General features: G+C 33.9%; 1 protein-coding gene across 5 annotated transcripts in view; it reads left to right on the top strand.

Moving 5' to 3' along the window:
- Positions 1-22,433, top strand: part of ACAP2 (ArfGAP with coiled-coil, ankyrin repeat and PH domains 2) — a 165,634-nt gene that overhangs the window by 129,455 nt on the left and 13,746 nt on the right. For 2 of the 5 annotated variants that reach the window (XM_055084628.1, XM_028492521.2), the window contains 11 exons: positions 3,999-4,019; positions 7,084-7,135; positions 8,399-8,499; positions 9,113-9,218; positions 14,914-15,122; positions 15,464-15,533; positions 17,058-17,149; positions 19,105-19,289; positions 20,444-20,536; positions 21,592-21,779; positions 22,208-22,317. In XM_055084628.1, coding sequence (XP_054940603.1) covers positions 3,999-4,019; positions 7,084-7,135; positions 8,399-8,499; positions 9,113-9,218; positions 14,914-15,122; positions 15,464-15,533; positions 17,058-17,149; positions 19,105-19,289; positions 20,444-20,536; positions 21,592-21,779; positions 22,208-22,317 — 1,227 coding nt within the window. The remainder of the gene's footprint in view (positions 1-3,998; positions 4,020-7,083; positions 7,136-8,398; positions 8,500-9,112; positions 9,219-14,913; positions 15,123-15,463; positions 15,534-17,057; positions 17,150-19,104; positions 19,290-20,443; positions 20,537-21,591; positions 21,780-22,207; positions 22,318-22,433) is intronic. The other 3 variants (XM_024124166.3, XM_055084629.1, XM_055084631.1) reach the window with 2 other exon arrangements.

Genomic DNA, 22,433 nt, shown 5'->3' with positions numbered 1-22,433 from the left:
GTGAAGTGTGTATGGCAGCTGGTGCTCCTTTTTTCTAAACTTGATGCCTACCAAAAACTTAAAATTTTTTTTTTCTAGACTGATTTTTGTATATATTGATCCAGTAAATGTCTTTTGAATGAATGTGTAAAATATTTTATTATATTTTCTTATGTAATAATAAAGTGGAATAATTTCAGACATTAAAGCAAAAAATAAAATAGATTGGATTGTCTCAGGATCATTCTTCTGAATAGCAGTGATTAGCCTTTTATTCAAGGATGCCTCCTTTCTTGCAAAAAAAAAAAAAGAGTAGTTAGAACAGTTTTGTAATAATTGAAAAAGAACAGTTTTGTAATAATTGAAAATAGTATTGGTTTCTGGTTAATTGATATACTATTATATTATTGGTTGAATGTGTATATTTTATTTGCTGCTTGAACAGATATGAGTTCACTTAATGATAGATTGTTTTCTTTTTAAAAAAAAGGACATTAGCAAAATAAATAGAATTTTCTTGGTAAGTTTAATTTAGTATACATTTTTGTTAATTTAACTGGAAACGATTATGCTTGGATATTCAGTACATTGAAATGGATTCCTTGTGCACTAATTTTGAGTCCTTGGTGATGAGGTTATAGAAAAAACATTTATTGATATTTTCAAATGTCAGTGATACATTGAGTATTTCCATAGCATTCAATATTGTCAGATGTTTGAATGGTACATGGTGTGTTGTATTTGAAATAATTTTCCTTTACTTGAGAGTGAATATGAACTGGAAAGAATAATGATTATATTTGATATTAAGTCTCTTTGAGTTATGTAGAACTTTAAAAATAATACATGAATATAGATGGATCAACTAGATGGTCTGGTTAAGAAATAATGTTTTAACTATTATAAAGTAAAAATGAAAAATTAAAATTCTGTATTAAGCCAATAATCTTCTAAGCATTTCCTGGCAAATTTCCATAGCCAGAGTAGGAAATTAAAATCGTGTGGTTGTCAAATTTTTATAATAAAGATTTTTCAACTAGTATGGTTTCGTGAGGTAATGTTAGAATTGAATTTTAACCTTCAGATTTCAAAACAACCTTCTTAAAGTTTAACACAGTGAAAATACAGTAAATCCATAGAAACTGTACTATTATGTTAAGAAGAAATGAAATGAACTTCCATGGACTACTCCAGTCAGAAATGCTCTCAGACTTCAAAATGAAGCACAGTAAGTGTTAGTGGAAAACCGCATTCCCATTTAGGACAACGGAAGAACATTAATTGACTTAAGCATGGACCTTTTGTTTTTTTATTATATGTTTCATGAATTTTATTAATTGGCATAGACATTAAAACATAACTAAAATCAAGTAGGGAATAACTATTAAATTCTCAATTGTAGATATGTTACCTATCATTTGCCAAGTAAGGAAGACAATAACTTTGGAAATGAGGCCACTTTTTAAAGGATATGCCATTTCTGTGTGGTAGGATGACAGTTATTGATTAGAATCATAGATTGTAGTTAACACCCTAATTTTTAGTAAAGAAACGGAAGTGCAGGGAGATGGTTGCTCATTCAGGGTCACACAGCTGGTTTGTGACAAAATTGAGGCTCAAAACCTGGCTCTTTAAAAAACTTGCTCTGACAGATAGTCAAGAGATGACGACCAAGGTCAGAAGACAGTGGATCAACCCAGAATTAAGACTCCGTGCTTCCAGTGCAGGGGCAGGCGGGTTCAATCCCTGGTTGGGGAACTAAGATACCACAGTACACGAGGCCAAAAAAAAAAAAAAAAAAAAACATAAAGGAAATGTCAAAAAAAGAAATAAATAAAAAACTTGCTATGGAAATTCCAAACAGTCTGTATTTTGATAAGACAAAATACAACTTCAATAACGACAACAAAAAAATAGCTTAAAAATATTTTTAAAATCCTTCCTGGGGCTTCCCTGGTGGCGCAATGGTTGAGAGTCCGCCTGCCGATGCAGGGGATACGGGTTCGTGCCCCGGTCCGGGAAGATCCCACATGCCGCGGAGCGGCTGGGCCCGTGAGCCATGGCCGCTGAGCCTGTGCGTCCGGAGCCTGTGCTCCGCGACGGGAGAGGCCACAACAGTGAGAGGCCCGCGTACCGCAAAAAAACAAAAACAAAACAAAAAAAACCTTCCTAATCCATTTGCATTATTAGGAATAAATTATGCATAGCAAATTAATTTCATTTTAATATACCTTTAAAGAATATTTTGATGACAACAGTAGTTAAAGGCAGACTTCTAAGGAATATAGCATATAAACATTGTACAAATCTCTTTTCAGAAACAAAAACAAAAGTCAAAACCTTGCAATAAAAGTCTTAAGTATTTTCTAGGTTATAGGTCAGTAGCTATAAAAGGGAGAAGAAAGAAAGAGTTATCTATTAAATGTTATTTAGAATTCTCTTCTGCTTTTCAATTTTAAAATTTTGGAATGTATCTAAATTTTTTTATATGAGGTTACCAAAAATCGAATCTTAGGAAGTATGTGCAAATAATTTCCCTTTACCTATATATGACTTCCAGACTCTGCCCTACTTCTCTAGTTAGTTCTCTGTCTAGCTTGATTTAATATATTCTACGAGCCTCTGAATAAAAGACTGTGTATTTGTGCCTTAACTTTAAAAATCCAGGAATTCAACTGTTCAAATGTACAGATTTTTTTTCTGCCCACTGTTTAAGTTTGTTTTTTTTTTAAATTGTTTGTGGATTAGTTTTAGGAAACATACTTTCTTGTAGTTACCATAAGGTGCCAATCATATGATGACAAATTTGCCATTGTCTATAGTTTTATGGAGTAGAAGTATACAATACTTTCAAAATGAACTTTTTAAAAAGATCTTCCTGAGGGAAATGTGAATTTGACTAGGAATTCCCAGGTTGTTTTAAAACCTGACCCTGTGTTTCATAAAATCTTAAGTATATCTTGAAAGCATCATTCTATAATCTGAAATTTAACCAAAGAGATGGTATTTTGTGTGATATGATTGAAATAGCATAAAGAGTGAAATGTTTTATTTCTTATGTGAATTGTTGAGCTTGTTTCTGGTTGGTTTCAGATTTCTGGTTTGTGGTGTCTCTTAAGATTTTTATATGTCTATAATATACATTTTTTGATGATGTGGTATCTACAAAATAGTCTTTCCATACCAGGCCATCTTCTCAGTGTGGCAGCTTTACTTCAAGCTCAAGTCGGTGCTAGATGGATTACTAATACCTGTATATCTCTTTTGCTTTTAATGATAAATTTAGAAAAGATGAAGGAACAAGGAAAATAATTAAATATTAACATTATTTAGTAGTGAGGTGTTAAAACGAATAAAGAAGGTGAATAATTACATGCTGTGCTCAGTCTTTGTTGAACTAGAAAATGTAGCCAAAAGCATAAAATGTATTATATAGTATCTTAATCTAGTACAGATACAAATAAGAAGTGTATAGATAGATTAAAGATAAACTCTACTTATGTGTGGCCTTAGAGTCTCCACTATCATTTGACGAAAAGAGGGTGAGCAGATGGGAGGAACTTTTCCTTATGGAAAGTTCTCATTTGTTTCAGGTTTATATATATATATATAACTGTAGTGATTATTTCCTTTAAATTTTTAAGATGAGGAAAGGTACTATTTATATTTTACAGCTGTAACCATAGAGGCAGAAAATAATAACAGATTGTACTAAGTCCTACCAGAACCTTCTATACCATAATGCTTTGAAGAAAATTTTAAATATTTCTGAAATATTAGCATTTCAGATCCCTAAGAATTGGAATTAACTGTATAAATGCATGTATGTATAATATGTGAGCAAAATGCAACAGATACTTTTGACTCTTTTGTTAGGTTATGAGCTTAAGCTGGTTCCTTTAATTCTTGCTTTATTTTCATATCATGCTAGTCTTTTGCTTATTTTGCACATTTGCGTTTTCATTCTTTTACCACCTTTCCCTTATGTTTTAATCCTGCCCCATTTTTTCACATGACAGGAAAAAGCCCGATCATATCAGGTACCAAATGGCTTCCTTCCCCTCACCCCTACCTTACTCCAGTTTCCTCTTTGGCACGAGAAAGCTCATAATTAACCTGCATTTCAGTTGGATTACTTGCAATGGATATAAAGTCTCATGTTTTAAATTGGGAAGAAAATGTAAACATCTTACTTGAGGAATGGAATTATACCTTTTCATTGCTTATCTCCTTAATTTGTTCTAATCTGGAAAAGAACATTTGATATGTATATAGTTATCCAAAGAAGATATAGATTGAGTAATACGAATACCTTTATATATATATGTCTGTATTTTTTAAGGGAAATAAGCTAGTAAATGCTTTTAAAATTTTTTAAACAGTAATTAGGAATTAGCCCCTTTGGTAATCACCTTATTAATTATGTTTAAAGGAAACATTGTCAGTTCCTAGCTTTTGTTTGTTTTACCATTTTGGTCTTTTTCCTTGTGAAAAATTAAATCGAATTTTAGATAAAGGAACATATACATGTTCAAGCTTTTAATTTTGTTAAATGTTCACCTTTTTGGCACCTATGTGCCACATGTGTGCATGAATCCATCATCTGTCTAGTTTTAGTGATAAAGCTTCTACAGATTTAGAAGTCTGACTTTTACCCATGTTCTTGATTTTGAGTTCCGGGACTAGTGCTCAAAAATTGTAAAAGATACTTGATTTATTTTTTAATGTATTCCCCCCCCCCAAATTTTGTCATCCTATGGCTCTCATTGGTATTTAAAAATTAATCATATTTGTTTATGAATATAATATTTTGGTCTAAAATCTTTATTATGTTGAGTTATCTCAGTTTGAGATAGATATAAAGTGGTGTCTTAGTTTTCTTAAAACCAAAAAATTTTCCTTTTTAAAAACTGTTTTATATTTTGGCTTTGTGGTCAGTTTGTGAATCTTGCAGAATATAGTGTAGTTGTCAGCACAATGCTTTCCAACATTTGTCTTTTTTATTATTTAATTACCTTTTAAAGAATCTTCAAATTGCAGGTAGCATGAACTTGAAATATTAAATATTTTTCCATATCGCATAGACTATGAACTGTCTCATTTTTCCTTTTATTAAAATTGTTAATAATAACTAGGATTATCCTACAGGAGCAATTTAAAATTATATTTTATTTTACTTACCTGATTAAGGTCTTCATCAATGTAAATGAGTAAAGTTAGCTCTTTTTTCTTTTTTTAATGGCAGAGGAGGGGAGATAGTATCATAAGACATGCTGATCTTAGTAATTAAAATATTTTTCTACCTAGGATATATTGTGGGTTTTTTTTTTCCTTAGGAGATCTCAAATTAAGATGAATTTATAGGGTCTTGAATTTATAGTGTATACAAAAACTGATGATGTGAGAAAGTTACCCAGAAGCAGATAGATGGTAGGGGAATTGAGTTTCAGAAATACAAATGATCTATAAAGTTAATAATCAGAGGAAATTGTCTCTAACAAAAAAAAAAATGTAAGTTTTTATCTAGTATTTTGTTATTTATGTTTAGAGGCTATTCTAAGATTCAGCAGGTCAAAAGAAATTTATTTTTTGAAGACCTCAGAAGCATGAAAAGTTTACATGGATGTTTTTCCATTGTGCAATAAAATTCGTTGTAGTTTTTCATCAAATTATATAATACGATTACTATATACGAAATATAAGAATTTTTATTAATATGGTTTATCCTACTTCAAATGAGTTTTTAAAAAACACTTTAATCAATATCAGAGATTGTTTCCATTGCATGTCATCCCATGTGGCAGGGCTGCACCATTTTATTTGTTTGGAGGTATTTCCTTTAACATTTCTAACCAACCATGTGTTCCAAAGCAAAGAGACCCAGAAGTTCTTCCTTTTCTAGCTCACCTCTTGATGATTTGCATTTAGAGGCAACCCACTTGGTTTTATCTAGATGCTTATTTAACAGTCTCTATTTTAATGATAAAGGTGATACCTTTTTTAATAGCAAGAAAACCTAACAATCTGTCTAGCTTAAAAATAGAAAAGCATCTAATCATTTTCTCAGCTTTGGAGAATTAACTTAATTTTTTTAAATAGAAATTCTAAATATGTCTAAATACAATTTTTAGTGCTTTGTATTAGTATCAATGAAAAGGTAGAATCTCTATCTGCTAATAGATTAATAACTAATGTTTATGATAGAAATCATCTCACATGAAACTAATTTTAAAATAATGACTCAAATATTGTTTTACCTTTCATGCTTGATGAGAGTTTTTGCTTCCTTTTATGAATGGCTTTTGGCTGTGATTTTTTTTTTTTGTAAGTCTTTAGGTCTTTTTACTGTTTTAATAAATTAGAATTAGTAAATATGCCATACGTAGCTTAGTTTTTTCTTCTAAAGAAGATTGCAAGTAAAGTGTTTGCCAATTAATGCATATTAATGAGCAGAACAATAGTTGGGTGACTGATTTTTAGTCATAACTTTGATTATTCTGCTTAGAAGTATTTTACATGAAAGTAAGCCCAAGTGAATTGGCAACTATCTCCTGTGATGTCAGTTCTAAAAGGATGATACAATTTTCTGTTTTGCTTAACAAATCAAACGTTTGCTGAATTAGCTTCAGAAAGGTTGAAAACAAAGCACCATTTATTTCAGTCTTTTATTGTATACAAATGAAGTCTTATTTATAATAAATTTTATTTCTACTTTATAACAAAAGCAAATTATTTTGGGGGAAAGATTTAGTTATTTTTGAGGAAGCTCAAAAAGCTAAATTTTTATTTTAAAACAATTATTATATGGTAATGACATAAAGGATGACAACTTTTGTTAGGATATAAATTTCTGACATAAAAATGAATCAAAATATAGTAATTTTATTTTCCTAATCTGTGGTTTTAAAATTGCCTGAAATTGTTTTTTTACTTTCAGTCGTTATCTCATTGACATCAGTTTATATAAAGCAAAACAAAACAATGCACTTCTAAAAGCATAATTACCATAAACTGATTTTCTAGTGCTTTCCCCAATATTTCTTTTCTAACAACAACTGAAATAAATTATGTTTGTGAAACGTAATCTATTTTGTATTTATTTAGACGCTGGTTTTCAATACAGAATAATCAGTTGGTTTACCAGAAAAAGTTTAAGGTAGGTGTTTTGTTAATTAAGTGAAAACCCATTGAGTCCCCAGTTTAAGTTTTTTTAACTGTTCCTTTTGGTAAAGCATTGAAGTCCATAAATATGCATGTGTGCAAGATTACTGTTTATTAGTTTTATGTTTGGGTATGTATAAGAGGACTCAGAAGTGGAAAGTGTCAACACTGTGTCCTGAATTCTTAGTTCCTAGCTTTGAGATGGATTTTTCTGTGTCCCAGGATTATTACTTTTATTCCTTCACATGTTTCTTTGTCCAGCTGTGAGACAGGAATTCCCTAGTACTGTTTTGATGCTGAAGGAAAGGGTGCCTTTTAAGAAATATCACCTTAGGGCCAAAAGTGGTAATGGAGAAAGGTTAATAATTACATTAAAGTGTAAGCTTGAATTAATTTACATAGAAACTTTTAAATTTGTTAATGTTGTTTTTACATATTTGTTTTCCTGAACCTGATTTTAAGAGTGAGGTATTTTTATTTAATGGAAAGGCATAATGAGATTATATATGACTTGAGAATGTTAAAGATAATTAGAGAACTATTAGTTAATTGATGACTTGATTGTTACCTAGTTAGCCTTTATGAATGATGTAGTCAACTGTAAATTTCAAATATCCACTTTACTCTTGAGATGACACAATGTGAAATTTTACTTGCTATTCTATGGTAGTAGGTTTATTCCATACAAGTTCTTTATTCTAACTAATTAGTTCATGGTTATTTCTACTCTGATAAGCTTGGTTTTGAGTTTATTTTTTTATTAAGTACTAAAAAATGATTAAAAATTTCTCATTTTCTTAGGTATTTTAAGAAGTACGTATAGGCTTATTTTTCTTTCAGTTGTTTAAACTTGACTCATGAAAGGCTTCTATTTTTGGAGGAAAGTAGCTTTTATATGTGAGTAAGGATCAGGAGAGAAATCGATATGAAAGAAAATAGATGCAAATGAACAGAAAACTAACATTTATTGAGCACTTGCTAATTAACTACCAAGTGTTGGACTAAGTTTATATAAACTATTTCATTTAATTCTTATACAGCAGTTTTATGAGGCAGATAAAATTATTAACAGGGCAGAATTACCTTTATTAGTTATACCTATGTTGATAACTCCTATTTCTAATCTAAAATAAGATAAAATATAAACCTTTAAAATTAGACCATTTATTCCAAGTACTGTTTTTAAGTATGTTTTTATTGGTAGTTGGTATTTAAAACCTAGGTTGATAAATATGGGAGTTTTGTTTCCTTATTGTAGGATAATCCCACTGTGGTGGTGGAAGATCTAAGGCTCTGCACAGTGAAACATTGTGAGGACATAGAACGCCGATTCTGCTTTGAGGTGGTCTCTCCAACAAAGTGAGTGGTTCTAAAGAATTTGCGAGTTGCTTTTATGTTTCCATAGCTTGTCTTAAAGAATTTTCCAGAATACAGAGAGATTTGTGTTGCAGTTGTGATTACATGAGCTAAAGAGGAAAAAAGTGCTCTAAAAGTAAATTTTAATAATTAATGATTACACGTATTAAGTCAGATATTTATGTAACTTCTACCCAGTATCGTATTCTTTAAATTCTATAAAGATGATTGATGTGGCCATGTGAAAACATATTAACTGTCATGGTAATGAACTGAATTCATATATCAGATAAATTTCTTTGATAACTATCATTTCATATATCTACCCAATGGAAAAAATTAATGTTATTTTATGTGACAAATTTAAAGTTTTTTGTTTTTTGGCTTTTTTTTAATATACAGGAATGGGTGATTTGTTTTCAGTAGGTAATTTATTTCATTGGTTCCTTGATTTCTTTATGAACATACCCTGTTGTAAAGATAGGTGAAATAAAACCTTTCAACAGAAATTAGTTTTTGTTAGAAAATTATTAAATAGCAAAGTGGACAAATAAGTAAACTTTCTTATTTTTTGGTTTAATTTAGTATCTGAGAAAACAATGTTATTTCCTTTTAGAAGTTGTATGCTTCAGGCAGATTCTGAAAAGCTGCGCCAGGCGTGGATTAAGGCTGTTCAGACCAGTATTGCTACTGCTTATAGAGAGAAGGGTGATGAATCGGAGGTTAGTAAACAATATTGTAATACCAAGTGATACATTGACAAAGTTTCTAATTTTAGTTGCAACATTGCATGATTATTAAAACTTGCTTTTTTATGGAGGATACTTTTTTTTGTAATTGAAATGGGTTTTATTTTTAAATTGTAGATTCAATTCTCTTGTTTATTTCTCTTTACTTATCATTTTATATATATGTTTAATATATATTTAATATATATATTTATGTTTAATCCAGTATTTCAATATGTGTCCCAGGTATTGTGATGTAAGTATTTTTCCCCAAATATTTCATTATTCTAATAAAACAGTGAATGTGAAAGGTATTTAAAATTAAAACTGGGTGAAAAGCAAAAAAGGAAAGCTCATATTTTTAGTGGAAATCTCCCTGGAGAAGATAAGCTGAATATAGAGTCTTGGGTTGTAGTCTGGCTTTAGCTACCCAGTGAGTTTACAAACTCTTTTGAGCAAGGCCATGAGTGAGTCTTAAGAAATGGAACTCACCACTTCCTCCCACTAGCTTCCTGAAAATGTGACATTTGTGAATCTGTACATGTCTGAAAATGTCTGTATTCTATCCTCACATTTGTTTGATAGTTTGGTTGAGTGTGGAATTTTTAGGTGGGAAATGATTATTCTTAAAAATTTTAATGGCAGTGTTTTTCTTGTTTCCAGAGTTGTTGCTGGAGTCTTTCTTGTTACCACTCTTTAGTATTCCTCCTCTCCAATTTCTTTGTTTTCTTTTTCTGGAATTTCTCGACTGGTCTTATGATTTTCTTATTTTTCATGTTTTTTGTTCTGCATTCTGGGAGATTTTATCAGTCTTCCAAACCTTCTATTGAATATTTCAGTTCTGCTAGCACATATTTAATTTCCAAGAGTTCCTTTTTGTTTGCTGAATGTTTGTACATATAAACATGTTCTTTTTTCATATATGCAGTGTTAGAGTGTGGTTCTTAATCTTGACTGCACATTATGATAACACAAGAAGCTTTAAAAAATCCCAGGGCTTAGGTCCCACCCCAGAACAATTGAATGGAGTTGGGACCCAGGCAACAATATTTTTAAAAGATTTCTAAATGATTTCTGTGTATAGGCAATGTTGAGAACCATTTTATTAGGGGCTTTCCTTGGCTTTCTGGTAATCTGCTCATGGTTGCAAGTTAAGGACTAACCTCTTTGGAAGCTCTGAGAACACAGTTAAGACTTCATTGACTGTGAGATTCAGCAAAGTGTGGACCATTTGTTGAGGAACAACCAGAGTTAGGGTCTTTAGAGTCTTTTCAGCTAAGATTCCCCAGAGAAGACTCACCAATCTCCTGCATAGGGATAAGGGGCTGGCTTGGAGCTAATTGCTGGGGATCGCAGCCTTCGGTGTGTATACATAAATTTAATCCTCTGCCTTCCACCTTTTAGGTAAACCCCATCCAGTCACTCTCTGTTTTACTTTCCCAGAGAATAAACCTCTAGTCATTTGTGTGTCTTTGTAGAGAGCAGTCCACTAATGGCAGTGTTGGGGAGGGCACCTTCGATCTAACTGCTTCTTAAACAATCAGTCCTCCTACTTTCATCCCCACTTCCAAGATAACTGGTATAAATCCTTGAGTCCTTTGAATATTATGTGATATAAATTGATGGACTCTTAGATTTTTCTTATTATTTCCTTAGATTTTACCTTGGTCTACTCAGTTACCATTCATCCAGCCACTCTTCAGCTCCCCAAGTTTTGTTGCTCTTATTTTCTTTCCTGTTCTCGTGGATAAATGTCTTAATTTTTTTAATTAAAAAAGCTTAAGCTTTTTAAAGTAGATTACAGATATCATGTCATTCCACACTTAATAGTAATTTCTTAATATCGTCTGTAACCCAGTTTATATTCATATGCCTTCAGTTGTCCTAAAAATGTCTTTTACAACCTGTTTTACAAAGTAGGATCTCTTCTATGACTGGGCATTGCATCTGGTCGTATGTTCCTTGTCTTTCCATCTAGAACACTTCCTTTTTTTCATAACAATGACGTGCTGAAAAGGTTAGGCTATTTGTTCCTATAGAATTCCTTCTCATAGATTGCAGCATAGATGATGTGTCTACTTCATGCTGCAACAGGAGACATACAATATTGTTATCCAGCCACTGTTGATGCTAAAATCTTCTGTGTGAACGTGAAGCAGACACATTGGATTAGGGAGATGACAATATGATCCCTCCATTGTCATGTTACATTTCCTTTCTTGTTCCCACTCTTTGTTATTTTGTGTAACAAAATCTACTTTGTGTTACCTTGACCCTATAAGATCTATGCTTCATCAACCATTCATCTAATAGTTTTATAACTGAATTTGTAATTTCATTAGGAATTGCAAAATGATGACTTTCTAATTCTGTCATTCCCGTCTGCATTCCTGTGTGAAATACAGGTTTTCTTCATCAATGGAGCTATTTAGTTAGTTTAATAAAATGCTTTATTTTTGGCTTTTAATTACCACATTTGGTTGATTTATTCGCTACCTTAAGTGGGGACACATATATGTTTTTTGGGATATCATTATACACTCATGGATTTTTGGTAAATACAGTGGGTCCCAATTGACTGTGGTAATTACTCTTTTTTCATATTCAGATTATCACAACTTTGTCCATTAAGGGCTCTGGGTAATTGCCTTTAAAAAAATTATCTAGTTTTTAGCGGAGTTTTGAGAGGGAACAAATTTAGGTGTGTATCCAGATCATCTTGATGAAGGAGCTAGTGGTGTTGCTGAAATACCTATGTTAGCAAAATCATACACCAGGAATAGTAGGGATTACAGGAAAAATAGGGATAGGGCCAACCTAAAAAACCGTGTAAGTTTGTAACTTGAATAATTTTTTGAACTTTAAAATCTCCGTAAAAATATTGGCTTGGCCAAAAAGTTTGTTTGGTTTTAAGTAAAGATAAAAGACACACTTTTCATTTTCACGAAGAACTTTATGGAACAACTTATTCACTAACCGAATGAGCTTTTTGGCCAACACAGTATTAGCCTAGTTAAATTCCTAATAAATGAACACTATAGTATAGAATACACATAGTACTTAACTTTAAAAATTGGTGAGGATAGCTTAAAGGAAGGGTACAGAAGGGTGGAGGCTTTGGTGACATAGGCAAAATACATAAAGATCAGAGAGAATGGTGCAGTAAACACTTTTAAGTCATAGCACATGGCCAAAATGAGCCAAGAAGAATGGGGAGATGGGTGTCATTTTCAGTCCTGTGTTCCTTGAGGTGGCCAGCCCAAGTTCTGCTGTGTTAGTGTACTTTGCTTTCGGCTTCTCTAATTTGGTGCAAAGGCATTAGCTAATAAAGGAAAAACTGGGACTGAACCAACATGATTTCTGCATTATGTTGACATCCTTTCTCTATATGATAATTGCTTATGAGCTAATTCACATTATCAAACATGTTTTAGTAAAGCAGATTGTATTTCTTTTTTTAAATTTTAAAGTAATCTCAAATTTATAGAGAAGTTCCAATATAATACAAACAATTTTTTCCGCTGAACTATTTCAGAGTAAGCTGCTAACATATGCACCATCGCCCATTATTAATTTAGTGAGTAATTCCCACAATTAGGACATTTCTCCTGTATAAGCATAGTACAGTCATCAAAATCAAGAAATGAGCATTGATGCATTACTGCCATTTAATTCTCAAATATCATTGTTTTAACAGTTGTCCCAGTAATGTTCTTTACAGCAAAAAAATGCAGTTCAGAAGCACAGGTCTCTCTTAGTTGTCATGACTCTTCAGTTTCCTTCAGTTAGGAATAGTCCCTCAGTCTTACTTTGACCTTCTTGACCTTGGTTGTATTGAAGATTACAGATTTCTGTAGAATGTCCCTCATTGTTGGTTTGTTTACTCACAAGGTTATGCATCTTTGGTAGGAATGTTGTATAAATGATGCTGTGTTCTTCTCCCTGCATCCTTTCAGGTGGCACAAGATCTTGATTTTTCCCGTTATTGGTGATGTTAACTTTGATCACTTGAGTAAGGTGGTGTCTGCTAGACTTCTCTACTGTAATGTTATCTTTGTAATAGTATTTTGTGTGTGGGGGCGGTACTTCGAGACTATGTAGATATTCTGTTCCTCATCAGGCTTTAAATTTTAATTATATCAATATAGGCCTCTATTTTATTCAATGTATTATAATTCATTGCTATCATTATATGTTTTGTTTCTCAAATTGACCCAAGTTTGGCCAATCCAGTGGAGCCCTGGATTCTGTATCCTTTTGACATGTTCCCAACAATCTTTGAGTTGTTCTCTACTTTCTAACATGATGAGATGTTCCGAGTTCATCTTCTTGTAGTTTCTCTGTACTAGCCTTGAAATCAGTAGTTTCTCCAAACTGCCCTAGTTCTTTTTGGTGGAGAATAGTTTGTAGAAACCAAGATAAGGGAATATACATGTGTATATACACATTTACATCTGTATTACTTTATGTATCTATTTGTATTGAAACCATTAGGGCACCTGTTGGTATCGCCAGTCCTAATTTAATATAACAGGGTTTGTTCTAACTCTCTCCCTTTTTATATAAATAAGCCCTTTCTCTGCAGTGAGAAATCTGGCTCCCACTTATTTTTAGCAGGTTTAGTTACATGATCATTTCCCCTGTATGTGACCTGTATCCTTTCCCTGCTGCCATTTCCCACCTGCCAGGCTCTGACATCTCTCACTAGGTGGCACTCCCACTTCATAGTTCCTCTCTATCCTCAGGCTCTCATTTCCTTTGTTGGGCTGTCTCCCTATGCAAATACCCTCCTTCTGCTGCTTGGGAACAACAGCCTGCACAGGGTCACTCTCATTTGAGGGTATGCTCCTCACCCAGCTCAGTCCTCTCTGGCGTACTGTATCCCTACACTTTCTTTGCTTAGCCCCACCTAACGGCTATTGAATTGAGTTTTCAAGAAGGGCAAGACAAGGGCCAAATTATATTTCTGTTGATTTTATACTAAAATACTGGCTTGTTGAAATGTTTTTAAACCAGAAGACTTTTTAGGTCTTATCTTTAATTGCTTAGGATCCCCAAACTACATGTTTGTATTTGGTCGTTATTGGTATAGACTTTGTTGTTCACTTAAAAAATTAGCTTTTTGCTTATCTACCACCTTTTGCTTTTCTCCTCGTTTCGCCTGAGATTTTAGACATTGTGCATTCTGTTGTTGATTCACTCGTAATTATAATTATGCAATTGATCACCTCATTAGTAAAAGGCCATACCATTTTCAGTAATTCACTGCAGTAATTGAAACAACTTGCTTGCAGTTCATTGAATACCTTGGAAAAACTTGGTATAAAATAGTATTTATTTTATTCTTGAGTCTTAATAGTCTCACGTGTACTCTCTCTGTCTCTCATCCTGCGTGTTAATTTACTGTTCCCCTTTCTCTTTGCCATTTTATATTGTACATACATTCATTGTGTCGGGTTATTTTTCAATATTAATGTGTTTCTCCCCACAAGACTAAAGGCCAATCGATGGAGGAAACTATATCTTTTCATCCTTGAATCCCCGGTGCTTAGAACAGTGCCTGGCTTAGGCCCATAATAGGCCTTCAATTTGTTGATTAGAAGCATTTGTTTGGAGCATGTAGTGTGCAACGTAGTATTACAATCCTCTTTTTTTTTTTTTTTTTTTTAATAATTCTTAATTCTTTTAGAAGCTGGATAAGAAATCATCTCCATCCACAGGAAGCCTGGATTCTGGAAATGAGTCAAAAGATAAATTATTGAAAGGAGAAAGTGCATTGCAGCGAGTCCAGTGTATTCCTGGCAATGCCAGCTGTTGTGACTGTGGTCTGGCAGACCCACGGTGGGCCAGCATCAACCTGGGCATCACCCTGTGTATCGAGTGTTCTGGGATTCACCGGTGGGTAGGCCTGCCCAGGGTGAGAGACTTCTTTCCGTTAAACACACATCGTAAATTATTGTGTCTCATTGGTTAGAGGACCTTTCCCACTTGCCTAATTTGACTGCCAGTGTGTTTTTGTATCTTTTATGAAGTGGATAAAATTCTGGTTTGTGAAGTACTTTTGAGGACTTTGATTCACCATTCATTATTAACTAGAAGATCTGTCCTTATTTATGTATGTGTTGAGGCCTATATTAGAGACTGTGTCGCATTAAGAGAGAAAAATAACTTGCATAATGTGTAAATAGAGACTTGAAAGTTTTATATATTAATGCAGTCTTTTTTTTTCCCCCACTTAGGAGTCTTGGAGTTCATTTTTCAAAAGTACGATCTTTAACTTTAGACACCTGGGAGCCTGAACTTTTAAAGGTAAAATGAATATTTGCTTAAAAATATTTTATGTTTTCACATAAAAGTCAAGATTTTATTTATTTATTTTTTCGCCACACAGCTGTGCAGGATCTTAGTTCCCCTACCAGGGATTGAACCTGTGCCCCCTGCAGTGGAAAGGCAGAGTCCTAACCACTGGACTGCCAGGGAATTCCCCAAAGTCAAGATTTTAGAATCTGGGTTTACAAATGTATGAGTTTCTCAGTGCTAACAGTGAATTAAATTGTATTGGAACATATCTGATGTTATTTTGGCAAATCTGTTGTTTTGTTACTGGTTTTTTAAATTGCTAAGCTTATGTAGCACTCTTAACTCCATGTCAGTTCACTTTTTAAGGAAACCAGCACCTCTGCATTTTTGTTTTCTCACAAATTATCTTAGATTCTGTGCCTTAATTTTATATTTTATAATTATATAAATTCTTGTTAAAAATATGAGATATTGCTGTAGTGAGCCGCATGATGGATTGGTATAGCATGTCGTTATCATTGCATATTTTAGCATAGCACATTTGCAAATTTACATTTTTAAGGGGTAGTAGTCATCAGACTAAGACATCCTTTTTCCTGTGTAAGGATTCGTATCTATGAAAATGTCATAAATGATTTTAGATCACAACTGGGTTTTTAATAGGATTTACAAAATTTATACTGGTTAATAGTATACCCATTTTAATTCCCACCATTTAGTTTACCATACGGTAAAAAATATGTGTTTTTTTTAAAGGTTGTAGTGTATTCTACATTTATTTCTGTCTGAAAATTGTGTTCTTAATGTGCTTGTGTTTTTTTTTCAATCCATAAATAAACCAATAATCCTGTCAATTAAGTAAAGTAAAAAGTTTTCTTTGTGGAATCACTGTGGAAACATCTAAATGAAAGTGATTAAGTTGGCTCCTGTGGTAGAGCCCTATTTCGATAGATTCCATAAATTGTTATGAATTCAAAGGAGAAGAAAGTGGGGGGTGGGGGCTAGCAATCTAATTTCTGCATCAACTTTGCGTGTAGATATGAACTCAGTGGATTCAGTTTAGAAGCTTTGGTTGAAACACAACTGTCTGATACATTTAAAAAATATTGAGACTTAAAAAATATTTAGAAATACTTATAAATAAAGTGTAAGGAGAAAATAGTTTGCTTCAATTCTGAGTTGTTTAAACCTTACCGTGTCTGGACTTAGGCTTCTTTTTTCAGTTAACTTAGAAGATGTTGTGAATGTGTAGCCTTGTGCTAGCCACAGTAAGGGACAGAAAGGGATAGAAGATGGGTGAGGAGAAACGCTTTCTTGAGGAGTAGTAATCTTCTAGGGGAGGTATTCTGGTGAAGAATGGCAAAGTGGTGATATTGCTCTCAGTCCTTGTCTCCTTTTGTTTTAACTTTAAGCATCTTTGTGAAATGAGCATTTGCAGAACATGCAGAAAGAACTAAATAGCTCTGTTTGCTTAAGGATTTATACAGTGTTTTTAGGAACTTATTGCTTATTTTCTGTCTCTCTGCCAAACAGCTTATGTGTGAGTTGGGGAATGATGTTATAAATAGAGTTTATGAAGCTAATGTGGAAAAAATGGGAATAAAGAAACCGCAACCAGGACAAAGGTACTGTTGTGTTAATGTGTTACCTCATTCCCCCCCCGCCATCTTGAATATAGCTATTATTTTATTTCACTTTAATTGATATGTATTATTGAAACAGACTGTTCAGAAGAGATCATTACTGCTTCTGTTAAAATGTGGCTGTGTCTCTCTTGGGTTTGTTAATTAGATAATTATATTTTACTAGTCAGATAATAAATTATAGTCTCCAGATGAGAGAGAATCTTAAAGATTAAGGCTCCGGGGCTTCCCTGGTGGTGCAGTGGTTAAGAATCCACTTGCCAATGCAGGGGACATGGGTCCGAGCCCTGGCCCGGGAAGATCCCACATGCCACGGAGCAACTAAGCCCGTGGACCACAACTACCGAGCCTGCGCTCTAGAGCCTGTGAGCCACAACTACTGAGCCTGCATGCCACAACTACTGAAGCCTGCACGCCTAGAGCCTGTGCTCCACAAGAGAAGCCACCACAATGAGAAGCCCGCGCACCGCATTGAAGAGTAGCCCCCGCTTGCCACAACTAGAGAAAGCCCGTGCACAGCAACGAAGACCCAAAATAGCCAAAAATAAATAAATAAATTTAAAAAAAAAAAGCCTCCACACAGGAATATAAAAACTCTTAGTAATTAAAGGAGACAAAGTTCTGTTAGTGGTAGGCCTTTAAAAAGAGTTAATCTGTTCATTAATGTCTCCAAGGATCAAGTTTCTACTACCTACAATGAATAGTATCACATTGTTTGACTTCGTTCAGCAAATATTTGTTAATTATGTATTTCATACATGGCATTATTATATTGAAGAATTACAGATGAAAAGGGTAGCTTCTGGTAGGGGAGAGTACTTACTTAATTGCTGTGTTTGAAATTTTACTTCCAAATCTATATATGGAGACTCAGTGAAGTGGCCGCCTTCTAGGTAGATAATTAGTTTTGTTGTTCATGTTATTTTTAAACTTTATAATTCTTTATATGAGGTATTAAAATTTTATTTGCCATAATCCTATGTTTGATTATATTTTTATGATAATTAATACTTTTTAAAAGTTATTGCCCTCTAAATACCACTTAAATCAGATTCTTATTTTTTTGCTAAAGCATGTCTGTTTGAGTTATTTTAGACCTTGAGATATCCTATTTTAGCCAAAGACCTAGGCATTTTAGAAGGATGTAAGTAAGAAAAGGTATAGAGGGCTTCCCTAGTAGCACAGTGGTTGAGAGTCCGCCTGCCAATGCAGGGGACACGGGTTCATGCCCCGGTTCGGGAAGATCCCACGTGCCGCGGAGCTGCTGGGCCCGTGAGCCATGGCCGCTGAGCCTGCGCGTCCAGAGCCTGTGCTCCACAACGGGAGAGGCCACAATAGTGAGAGGCCTGCGTACCGCAAAACAGAAACAAAAACAAAACAAAACAAAAAAAAGAAAAGGTATAGAACAAACTTGGTGTTTTATAGTTGTATCATAAATAAAAAATTTTAAATGTGATACCTTTTTTGGTCCCCCTTAAGTTAGAAATGCTATGTTGTTTTGAAGTAGTTGTCTTACGAAGAATTATGGTCATGACTAGTGATAGTTCAGTATGTGACATTAATTATCGGAGTAAAAATGGAATTAAAGTTAACTTCTGTAAATTTTAATAGTTTCTTGGTAATGTTTTTCATTCTGTAAGAAGCAAAAGAGAATATGTATAGGAATGAATGAGCATAGAAATTAAGACAATAAGAGAGTGCCATGTTAATACTTGTGATTTTTCATTTTACTGTTAGTTTTTCATTTAAACATGAAATCATAGTTCATTAAATATTGGGAAGGAAAACATGTTGTAGAATGTTGCAAATTCAGTTTTAACTAGTATGATATTTAGTGACTTTCTTTGAAAAATTCAATATGTAATGGCTTCTTTTCAGTATTAACCATGCTAAGAGATTAAGCAGAACATCATGACATTTTTATGTATACCAACCAGACAGGAGAAAGAGGCGTATATCAGAGCAAAATATGTGGAGAGAAAATTTGTGGATAAATATTCTATATCATCATCACCTCCTGAGCAGGAAAAAAAGATTGCCTCCAAAAGTTGTGAAGAAAAGAGGCTGAGCATTTCTAAACTTGGGCCAAGTGAACAAGTTAGAGCATCTCCCCAAAGTTCAGGTATTACAGTTTACTTGTTGTCTATATAAATATTTTCTTAAGCTGAAGTCACTTTCTTAATCTCTGAATTAGTAGCTGTTGTAGATTTTTTAAATGCTAAAAACTGTTTCCTTCTGTATATCCTACAGAAAAATTGGATTTCTCTGTCTTTAAAACAGTTAAATTTAAGTAGTGTTCTGATAATTCACATTTCTAGGTACACTTGACCCTTGAACAACTCGGGGGTTGGGGCACTGACTCTCCGATCAGTTGAAAATTCTCATATAATTTGTAGTTGGCCCTCCATGTATGCGTTTCCTCCATGTCTGCTCTGCAGTTCCTCTGTATCATTGGTTCTGCATCCGTGGATGCCACCAATCCCAGATCATGTGGTACTGTAGTATTTAGTATTGAAAAAAATCTGGGTATAGGTGGACCCACGTAGTTTAAACCTGTGTTATTCAAGGTTCAACTGTAATGTGTATATTCTTAAGGAATAAAACTGCTTAAAATGGAAGGGGAGATGGGAATTGCAAATCTGTCATGCAAAAAGCCCTAAATATCTGATTAACCACCTAATAGCCTTCCTGTTTTTTCCGCCTAAATTTTTCCCAGTAACGTTTTTTCCTGCCCTTTTCCCTTCTTATGGCCTGCTTTGTGCTTTGCTAACTTGCATGTCCCCAGTGATTGCTGTAAATAGCGACGAGGCCAGGCGGGAGTCTCTGTTCTGTCCTGATGAGCTAGATTCACTCTTCTCCTACTTTGATACTTCTTCAAAACTACGTAGTAGTAAGTACTACTCTTGTGGAGCATTCCAAGTTTGTGCCCGTGGTCATTGTGTGGTGTGGCCATTTCTCTAGATGTTACCCATTGTCTCAGAATTACACATTACTTACAGTCATACGATAAATTAACTCTTTACTACCCCTGACACATTACGGGGTAATGAGATACGTTGCGACTCTGAAAATAAGTTTATTGCCAGGCTTCATGACTGATTCATATTTTGATAAGTGAAGTGTTCCCAAGGATTAAAATTGTCGTAAATTTATTCTACTGGTGGTGGCTGAGATCACGTTGATGTATCAGAGCTCATTTTAAAACCTCATTGATTGTGGGACTTCTTTTCTTAATGGTGCAAACTTTAATCACTAGCTGGTTTTTCTTTAAAACAGTCAAAAGTAATGACAGTGGAATCCAGCAGAGCTCTGATGATGGAAGAGAATCTTTACCTTCCACAGTGTCAGCCAATAGTTTATATGAGCCGGGTGAGTTTTGGTGAAATTCAATGTTAATTGGTATTGTTTGCTGAAAAATGCATGTGAAAAATGCCAAGTTTGATTAAATAGTTTCTGAAGGAAGTAGTTAGTCTTTTAGAAGGTACTAAGGGGCAGTTAATACTGCTGAATGAGAAAGCAGCTATTTTCATATTTGGAAGTTCTGTCTTAGCTGTACATTTTTCTAAGCCTCAAGATATGTGTCAATAGCTAAGGATAATTTTTAATCCACATGTACGGTATTTCTTATTACCCGTTATCTTTTTTTGTGGCTGTCTTTTCTTATCAGGAGAAAGAGATCAGCAAATCCCCCACATCCCCCCCAAGTTAGGTTTTTCTTCTGACCTGTGCTTTCCTTCTGTATTCTCTCCTTTATGATTTCAGTGGCTATGATCTTGCAGAATACTCAGGATAGTAAGCATTCTTTAAATTATTTAAACTGCTTGTACTGCAAATTGTGATGATATTATTGGACTATTCTAGGAATAAAGTGAGGTTTGGTCTAGTAGTGAAATCCTTTAGGGATTCTTACCGCCTCTTCTGAGTCTCTAAGTCCAGGCTTATAGTCACATACCTAATTTTAATCTAATACAGAGTAATTTACCTATCCATTGGATACTGGCAAGACCATAAAGGCCTGGTGTACTAGTCGATATATTTATAAGAGAAGAAGGTTGTGGAGAGTGATTAGTCTATAGGAAATAAGATTCCTTTGGGAACATCTCCCATTAGCTCATTTTGTTAAACTAGTGGTTTCTTATGTCACAACTTTCATACTGTGATACAGGTAAGAGTTCGCTTTTTTAAAAAGCTGTGGTAAGATACACATAACGTAAAATTTACCATCTTAACAATTTTCACGTGTACAGTTCAGTGGCATTAAATCTATTCACATTGTTGTGCTGCCATCACCACCATCTATCCACAGAACTCTTTTCATCTTACAGAACTGAAATTCTGTACCTATGAAGCAATGACTCCCCATTCTTTCCCTCCCTCCTTGCCAAGAGCTCACTTTTATTGATGTATTTGTGTTTGCTTTTCAGAGGCAGAAAGGCAAGATTCTTCTGTGTTTCTCGACTCTAAACATCTTAATCCAGGACTCCAGCTTTATAGGGCTTCGTATGAAAAAAACCTTCCTAAAATGGCTGAAGCTTTGGCTCATGGCGCAGATGTGAATTGGGCTAATTCTGAGGAAAACAAAGCAACACCACTTATTCAGGCTGTATTAGGGGTATGCATTTGTAAATTCAGGTCTTCAGTGGTAGTAGAGCATAAAAAAAATCATAATTCATTTTGAGCATAGCTTTAACATTATTGTTTGCTTTAAGAGATGGGATAGAAAATAGAAGCAGCAGCTGGTAGTGATTTCTGAACATCACTTTGTGTAAGCTCAATTTTTTTTCTTAATGAGGGAGTTCTAGTAATGAAAGTAGTGGGCTTTGCTAGATCACAAACTGCAAATTGAATCCCAGTTAGAAGTAGTTCTTGGGAAGAAAATAGTATAATTTATCATTTCTCTGCTTTTTGCGAGGGGGGTATTTTCTCTTTTGGGGAAAATACAATAGAAAGGCTATTAGAGTAAAGTAAATACTCTGTTAATAGAAATATATTGTTGTTTGTTTGCTTTTTGTCCATTGTTATCTTCTTTTTTCCTCTAAGGGCTCTTTGGTGACATGCGAGTTTCTCCTTCAGAATGGTGCTAATGTGAACCAGAGAGATGTGCAAGGGCGGGGACCACTGCACCATGCCACTGTCTTAGGGCACACGGGGTAAACTAGTGCTTATATATTTAAGTAGATTTTATTTGAAAAAATTATTTTGAAATAATGTTTTGCTCTTTCTCAGGTTAAGATTGTTAGCTAGAGCTTGTAAAGTGATACTTTCC

This window comes from Physeter macrocephalus, chromosome 1 (genome assembly GCF_002837175.3).
Source record: "Physeter macrocephalus isolate SW-GA chromosome 1, ASM283717v5, whole genome shotgun sequence".
NCBI lineage: Eukaryota > Metazoa > Chordata > Mammalia > Artiodactyla > Physeteridae > Physeter > Physeter macrocephalus.
Note: the sequence above shows the minus strand (reverse complement) of the source record. Positions and strands in the feature narration are given on the sequence as shown.